The following is an 8,282-nucleotide window of genomic DNA, read 5'->3' as shown; positions in this document are numbered from 1 at the left end:
CCCCGGTGCCCGTCGTGGTGAGCAGCGCCGACGCGGACGCGGCCCGCCCGTTGCGGGGGCTGCTCAAGTCTCCGCGCGGGGCCGACGAGCCCGAGGACAGCGAGCTGGAGAGGAAGCGCAAGATGGTCTCCTTCCACGGGGACGTGACCGTCTACCTCTTCGACCAGGTGCGCGGCCCGGGGAGGGCCGGGGGGGCGGGGCCCGGGAAGGGGAGGGGCCGTCGGGGTGAGGGCGGGTCTGGGGAGAGCGTAGCCGTGGGGGGTAGGGGGGAACCGGGAGGGACTTGGACGACGGGTAAGGAGGGGGAGACGGGGCCTGGGAATGGGGCGGAGCCTGAAGGATGGGCCCACCCGGGGCGGGGATGAGGCCTGGAGCGAGGGGCAGGGTGAGGCCAGCGATGGGGGAGAGCGCTGGAGGGCCGGGGTCGGGGGGTTGGAGAGTAAAAACGGATCCGGAAGGAAGGCGGGGGAGATACCTGGTAGTCGGAGCAGAGCCCGGAGAAGCTAGGGAGAAAGTACGGAGAGGATTGGGGCGTGGTCTGGGCGACGGGGGCGGAGCCAAGTGAAGTTTGGGTCGGTAGACCAGCGCCGAAGTGGTAGAGGCCAAGGGGCCGGCTCGGGTTGAAGCGGATTTTACCCAGTAGGGGCGGGCAGTGGCGAGGCTGCAGGTAGGGCTTGAGAGATGCGGCTTGCAGTGTTTAGATACTAAGTGCAGGAGGAGTGGGTTCAGAGTTGCACAGGGCTAGTGAGCCGGGGCGGGGCTTAGAGTGGTGGGTTGAAGATTAAGAAACTAAGGCTGGGTGGATATTGGTGAAAAGAAGAAGAAAGAGCTGGATGGTGCTTACGGGCTGGGGCCTAGATGGGTGTGGATAAGTCTAGGTGATTCTGGAGCGGGGCACCTGGGCTGAGGTGCTGAGATGAGACAGGGTCGTGAGCGTGGGGTCTGGGCCACTGAAGCAGGGGGTGGGCCTTGAAGGGCTGAAGTGGGGCCACTTCAGGGGGCGGGACTTAGGGGCTCGAGGGAGGGTCGGGTAGTTCTGCGCCCCGAACTTGGACGCCTGTGGCCGAGATCTCGGAAGTAGTTAGGGGTCAGGGAGACTATATTGGATTACGGGGCTCCCATGGGATCATAGCGTTAAGGAGAGAATGCCCGTGGTGGGGTGCTTAGCTGTGGGCGGGGCTCCGCGGTCGGGGCAGGAGCCTCGGGCCAGGGTGGGGTTAAGGCTGACCTGAGTCTTCGAAGGCAGATTAGGGGCTCCAGCCACCTCTAAAGAGGCTGCGATTGTAAATTAGGATATCTGAAACCCCAGAAATATTAGGAGTCTTTCTTGTTCGTTGGGAACGCACTGGGTGCGATGTGACGGTTCGCCCCCTCTCGCCTCCCCTAATCTACCTCCACAGGAGACGCCAACCAACGAGCTGAGCGTCCAGGGCCCCCCCGAGGGGGACACGGACCCGTCAACGCCCCCAGCGCCCCCGACGCCTCCCCACCCCGCCACCCCCGGAGATGGGTTTCCCAGCAACGACAGCGGCTTTGGTGAGGGGCTGGCGCGGGGCCTGGAGGGGGTACAGCTGGGGCGGGGTCTGGGGGCGGGGCATGGAGGCGGGGCCGAGCTGGGGCGGGGTCTGAGGGCGGGGCAGAGCTAAGATGGGGCCTGGAAGAGGGCGGGGCGGGGCGGGGCCTTGCTGAGGTTGGGTCGCAGGTGCAGACTGCGGGAGGCAGGTGCCTCAGGAGGGGCGGGGTTGGAGGACTGGAGCTACAGGTGAGGGGCTCCAGAAGCATCTGAGGGTCTGACCTCGTCCTCTCCTCTTCTCCGTCACCACCCCCCCACCTCGCTGCTAGGAGGCAGTTTCGAATGGGCGGAGGATTTCCCCCTCCTCCCCCCGCCAGGCCCCCCCCTGTGCTTCTCCCGCTTCTCCGTCTCGCCTGCGCTGGAGACCCCGGGGCCCCCCGCCCGGGCCCCCGACGCCCGGCCCGCAGGTACAGTGCTTCAGACCCTCTGGCCTGCTCCCACTTCTGCTTGTCTCTCTCTGTCCCCACCTGTTTCCCCACTTTCTTGTCCCCATCTCTGAATCCCCCTGCCTCTCTCTCCACAGTCTCTCCCCTCCCCTCTCAGTCAACCCTGGCTGTTCAGTCCTGAGATCTCACCCAACTCTGGAACTAGCTCAGACCAGGTAGTGTTCAACAGATAGGCTGGGGCAGTCGCACCCCTTCCCTGAGCCCGCCAAGCACGGCTCTGAGTCAGTGTTCCTTTCTTGTATTTCACATACGTCGAATAACTAATCCTCACCACCGTCTTGGGAGAAGGTCAGCATAGCCTAGTTTCTGACGGTCCGGAAGCTAAGGCCTGTTTTACAGAGGGGAGCACTCCCTGCGGAACTGGGTCTGGAGAGAAAAGAGGCTCAGGCTCTCTGCTGCCCTCTGCTGCCGCTCCTGAGAATAGCCCCGGATGCCGCGCTCGCGCTCGGCTGGGCAGGTGCAGGCGCTCCCAGAGGGTAGAGCTGAGAAGGTCCCTCTCAGGGACCGTCATAGTCCTGCTCCCCCAGATCGTGCCTGAGTCCAGCTGTTGGCCCTGGCACTCCTCTCCTCGGCCGTATAACCTAGAGCGAGTCACTTTCCTTCTCTGTGCCTCAGTTTTCTCATCTGTAGAATGGGGCTGATCACAGGATCGAACTCAGGATTCTTGAGGGGTTTCAGTGGTTTACCCTGCACGCGCACACAGCACAGGCTGGTCGAGCAGCATGGGTCTCTAGCTGGTAACTCTCACTGCGCTTAATGAAGTCAATGTTCACTGAGCATTTATTTGTTAAACACAGGCGCCCCGCTGGGCACCAGGTGGGGGGAGCAGGGAGGGACCGATTCTGCGCTGAGCTAGATCCATGAGCCCCACTCCGCCCTACCCAACGCACAGACACTGACCCCACAGTCTTGCAGTAAATGAGGAAGTGCAAATGAAGGTTACTGAAAAGCAAATGACAAGGGGAAAGGGCTTTGTCGCCCTGCTTGGCAGGGCCATTTCATCGGGTGCTTGAGGGGTTCGCTGCCGTTAACTAGGTGAAGGGGAAAGGGACATCGCGTTAGCAGATGGACCAGCTTGCATAGGGGCCTGAGGCGGAAGAGAACTTGGCCAGTTCAGGGAACAGAAGGGAGCCCTCTGGGGGTTAGTTAGGGAGTGGGGTAGATGAAGGGGGGAGGGGCCAAGGGCGGACCATGTAGGGCTTGAGGGAGGGCTGAGCGGAGGGGCCTGGTCCTGGGGACACTAGGGAGCCACGGGCCAGCTGTGAGCAGGGGAAGGGCAGCATCAGCCGCTGGTGTAGGAAGAGCCCACCCCCCCACCAGGGGCCGACTGGAGGCTGGGAGGCTAGACAGGAGGCCAGGGCAAGCGTCCAGGCGGGAGAGGAGAGAACAGACAGGGTTTGGGACAGGAAGGACAGGGCTGAGGATAGACTCCAGGTTCCACCTCAAATGTCACTTCCTCCCAGAGGTCTTCTGCGAGGCCCCCATGGGGACAGGGCGGGGTGGGTCCCAGGGCATGGAGACCCTGCCAAGTGGTGAGTCAGGGCATAGGCCAGCAGGACCAGTGTGCCAAGATGACTTCACCTTTAATCACCGGGAGAGGAGAGGGAGGGTCCAGTCGTGTGAAGCCCTGAATCACTGCTGAACCTGCTTCCCAAGACCGTGGGGAGGGGCCCAGCCTGGAACCCCCCCCCCCCCCTGCCCCCCCCCCGCCCCATGATGGGCTCACTCTGCCCACTTAACCCGCGTGCCCTGGGTGCTGAGTGACGCCACCTGTCCCCGTGTCTCTCAGCTCCTTAGAAAAGGACACGAGGGTCATGCTCCCCTTTTAAAGAGAGGGGAAACCGAGGCTCAGAGACAGGAGTGACTGTGACAGGTCACTCAGGTAAGAACTGTGTGGTGGAGAGTGAGGGCGCCCCCGGAGGAGCTCCTCCACCCCACAGACCTTGGTTTGCCGGATCTGTGGAATGGGCGGGGGCTTTCCTGCAGCTGGGGCAGGAGGGCCCATGCAACAGTGAGGTGGGAAGGCGCTTGGGGGTCAGGCCCGCTGCTGGACGATGGGGATGCAGCCGTGACCAGACCCAGTCCTGTCCAGAGAGCTTATGTTCTAGGGATGCAAATTAACGGACAGGAAGCTAGCAGACAATGACTGGAATTGTCCCAGGGGAGAAGCGTGACAAAACCACAAAACCGCAGTGCAGGGAGATAGAATGGCTGGGGGGAGGGGTGGGGTCACCAAGAGCCGACTGCTTGACTGAGAGGGGCCTCTAGGAGAGGGCCTGCCTTACATGGGAAGGGATAAGGAAAGGGCATGGGGGGTGGGGCGCAGCTGTGCAAAGGCCCTGGGGTGGGATTGTGCTTGGAGCCTAGGAGAAACAGCAAGGAGGCCAGCATAAGGGCAGAAACGGGGCAGGGCTGATGGTGTCGCGCCTTGTGGGCCCCTGTGAGGATTTTCCCTCGGGACAGAAGCCTTGAGCCCGATAATTCACTTTCTCTCTCCGCTCCCTCTGTCCTCAGGCCCCGTGGAGAACTGACTCCCCGGAGACCCCACCCCCCTGCACCCCCAGAAGAGGGGCTGAGAGTAGAATCCTCTGTGGACAACGGAGCCACTGCCACCACCACAGACACCGCCTCTGGGGAGGCTCCTGAGGCCGGGCCCTCCCCCTCCCCCACCATGTGCCAAATGGGAGGCCCTGGCCCCCCGCCCCAGAGCCCCCCAGACGGCTCCCCCGAGCCCCCCGACCCCCTCGGTGCCAAATGAGGCAGGAAGCCCCCTCGCCCCTCCCTGGACAGCCGCCTTTCTCGGAACTGAACTGAACTCTTTCGGGCCTGGAGCCCCTCGGCACAGCGGAGGCCCCTCCTCTCCCACTCCCGGCCCCAGAGAGGGGCTGCAGGCTTCGGGGGACCTGGACCCCCCATCGCGCGTCTCCCCCCCCCCGCCCCCCCCAGCCCCCAGCCCGGCCCCTGGAGGGGCCTCTGGTTCAAACCTTCGCGTGGCATTTTCACATTATTTAAAAAAGACAAAAACAACTTTTTGGAGGAATGGCGGGGCTGTGCGTGTTTCGGGGTATTGAGGAGGGAGGGGCAGGAGAAGCCGTCTTCCGGCCGCCCCCTTCACAGATGGGAATGGTGAGGCCCCGGAAGGCGGACGCGCCTTGCAGCGGTCAGAGTGCGGCTTTGCTTCTCCGGCCCCCCCTCCCGCTCTGGCTGGTGCTGGCCGCCCGGACCTGGCCAGCAGCCCCCACTCACAGTTCAGGGGGCTGCAAGGAGCTGGCGCGAGTGTTCGGAAGAGCAGCGGTATTTACACAATGTGGCTGGGAGGCGGGGCAGGGGTAGGGTAGGGCTGGGGAGGGGTGCTTAGGAATGGCCTGCTGGCATCAACATGGCCCCTGGCCACCCACCTCAGAAGCCCCCGAGACCAGGCACTACCCCCCTGCCCACTGTGGCTGTTCCTCAGTTTACCTCTGTCTCCATGTGACCGCCCACCTTCCATGTGCCCTTCCCCTCTCCACCTGGGCCCCTCTTCCTGACTCTATTTCTTTGAGTTTCTCCATCTGTACTGTTTTCTCCCTGTCGCCTGCCTGTCTGTATTATGTCTTTCTGTCTTTGTGTTCGCCCTGATTCCTTTTCCTCCTGGGCGCTTGACTGAGTCTGTCCCCGTCTCTTTTTCCCTCCTGACAGAGTCTGTCCTAGTGTCTCTAATCTCCTGGCCCCATCACCTCCATACTGCATTCATTGGCATATTTGAGGGACTCACTTGGGATGAGACCCCGGGGAAGGGCCCAGAGGTGGGGCCCAGCTGGGATGCTGTGGGTTCCTGGCTTAGGAGTTACGGTGGTGAAGGCATTGGGGTCACTTGTAAGTCTGGGGAGTGGAGGAAGGGAGGGTGAGGGCTGGGTCCCGCCTCTTCCCAGGGACTCTGCCAGGGGACCTGCTGGGCTCAAGGTGATCTTAGAACACAGCGCCCAGGGCGGCAGCCGATGGAACCAACACTGGCAGGGTCGTGGGGACAGGACCCCTGGGTCTGAGGGAGGAGGGGGCTGGGGGCCTGGACCCCTGGGTCTGAGGGGGAAGGGGCTGGGGGCCAGGACTCTGGGGTCTGTGGGAGGAGGAGGAGGGTGCTGGGGTCCCAGACTTCCGGGTCTGAAGGAGGAGGGGCTGGGGCCAGGACTCTGGGGTCTGAGGGAGGAGGTCTATATTAGCTCCCTAGGGCTGCTGTAACAAAGTGCCAGGAATGGGGTGGCTGAAACCACAGACAAGGTCTCAGTTCTGGAGGCTAGAACCTAAGATTAAGGGGTTGGCAGGATCAGTTCCTTCTGAGGCTATAAGGGACAATCTGTTAGGTGACTCCCCTCCCCTAGCTTCTGGTTCTCCACTGGCAATCTTTGGTGCTCCTCAGGGTGTAGAAGCCTCACCCCAGTCTCTGCCTTCACCTTCATGTGTGTTCTCCGTGTGTGTATGTGTGTGTGTCTGTAGTTCCAAAACGTCTCTTTGCGTAAGGACACTCATCATACCGGATTAGTGCCCACCTTAACGACCTCATCTTAACTGCATCAGCAATGATCCTATGGTTCCAATAAGACCACATTCTGGGATACTGGGGGGTTAGGACTTCAACATCTTGATTTCAAGGGGATAGAGTTCAAGTTGTGATGAGGGGTTTGGGAATTTGGGGTCTTGGGAGAGGTGGGAGCTGGACACCAGAAATCTGTCTCCGGAGAGGAGACAGATTTGGGGCAAAGCTGAAGGGAAGTTTGAGGTGACGGGTCTGGTTTGGGATGGTCCACAGGTGACACCAGCTTAATTAAGTTGGGGGAACAAAAACCATGGACCCGCACTCCCCACCCCCCAAACTCCCTCTCTGACCGTCTAAGTAAATGGCATTGCCGTTTGCGTTCACCCTTTGCTCAGCCAGAATCCTGAGATAGGTCAGCCCTTGGTAAATCCTGCTGGCTCCTCTTACCAACCCCCCACCCCTGCAGCCACACCCTCTCGCCTCAGGGGAACCGCCTAGCTTCCTAAGGTACATCCTCTCTGTTGCCCCTACTAATCTTCAAAATTATACTCTTGCAGCAGCCAGAGGTCCCTCTGACAGCCTCAATCCAAATACATCACTTGCCTGCTTCACACCCTTGGATGTCTTCCATCAGCGAAAAATACACCCAGAGTCCCTACCATGGTTGACTAGACACCAAATGATCAGGCCTTTGTGTCCCCTCTGACTCCCATCTCTTATTCACTGCCCCCACAGTCACATCAAACTGGGACACCTGCTGTCAGTTACTCCCAACACACCATGGCTTTTCCTGCTTTAGCTCATGTTGTTCCCTCTGCCGGCACTACCCTTCCAGGGCATCTCTGCCGAACCAAATACTTCCCCAACTAGTAGGCACTCAGCAACTATGGGTTCATTGCCTGGAGGAGGGCGAGCTAGGGTGAGATCATTTACCTATAGACCTCTTTTCTCTTCTTTGGATTGCTGAGCTTTTGGAAGGAATTGGGAACTCCATTTCCCATCAGTTCCTGGGGGTTAAAGTGGCCAGGACCTCTTTTCCCAACGTGCAGTGCATAAGGGGAGAGACGAGGCTAACGTAAACCCCACTTCGGAGCCTTGGGAAACTACAACTCCCAGAAGACCTTGGAACTGGAATTGGCTCTCCCACTAGGGGGGCGGCCATGCCGCACAGCTTGCTGGAAATTGTAGTCCTGGAAGTTGTCCGATGGTCTCGCGGGAAGAAGCCCCCCCCCCCCCCCCGTGTGGTCGTGTCTTTATACTGCCATGGGGGCGGGGCTCTGAGCAGGAGAGTGCCTGTGGCCAAGGGCAGAGCCAGGTCCAAGGCCTAAGACTCGGGACTCTTTCCATGGCACCGGGAGCACTCAAGTAGGGGTTCAACCCTTCAAGGGCACAGCATATGAGAGGAAAGAACTATAATTAGGCACCCTTGGGGGCCAGGCTTCCCTCAACCTGACCTGAACCTGGAGCCTGCCCCAAGTTGTAGTTTCCGGCTCTGTAGTCTCAACTGCAGATCTGGGCGTCAGAAGAGTGACACCGAGGTGTCCCAACTTGCCAACTCACCACCCACCCCTCCCCCACTCAGGATCTATATGCCTTTGTTCTTTGCGGACACCAAGTATATCCCAAGCTGGAAGGCAAAGGGGGGCAGGACTGGACCTGGGCATCCGGGGGTACCCCACCTCTTAAGCCTCTGCCCTCAAGGTAAACAGACTTGACACTTGAGGGGCTGTCAAGAGTCCCGGGAAAGGAG

General features: G+C 60.7%; 1 protein-coding gene across 1 annotated transcript in view; it reads left to right on the top strand.

Moving 5' to 3' along the window:
* The window catches only part of LMTK3 (lemur tyrosine kinase 3), a 12,158-nt gene extending 7,523 nt beyond the window's left edge, over positions 1-4,635 (top strand). Inside the window, exons 7-10 of the mRNA XM_029924342.1 lie at positions 1-167; positions 1,401-1,536; positions 1,843-1,980; positions 4,534-4,635. The exon at positions 1-167 is cut by the window's left edge and continues 186 nt beyond it. Of these exons, the coding sequence (XP_029780202.1) occupies positions 1-167; positions 1,401-1,536; positions 1,843-1,980; positions 4,534-4,550 (458 nt within the window). The 3' untranslated portion in view covers positions 4,551-4,635. The remainder of the gene's footprint in view (positions 168-1,400; positions 1,537-1,842; positions 1,981-4,533) is intronic.
* The last annotated feature ends 3,647 nt before the right edge of the window (positions 4,636-8,282 follow it).

The sequence above is a fragment of the Suricata suricatta genome, chromosome 16 (assembly GCF_006229205.1).
Source record: "Suricata suricatta isolate VVHF042 chromosome 16, meerkat_22Aug2017_6uvM2_HiC, whole genome shotgun sequence".
Classification (NCBI taxonomy): Eukaryota; Metazoa; Chordata; class Mammalia; order Carnivora; family Herpestidae; genus Suricata; species Suricata suricatta.
The sequence above is the reverse complement of the archived record's forward strand: the minus strand, read 5'-3'. Positions and strand labels throughout refer to the sequence as shown.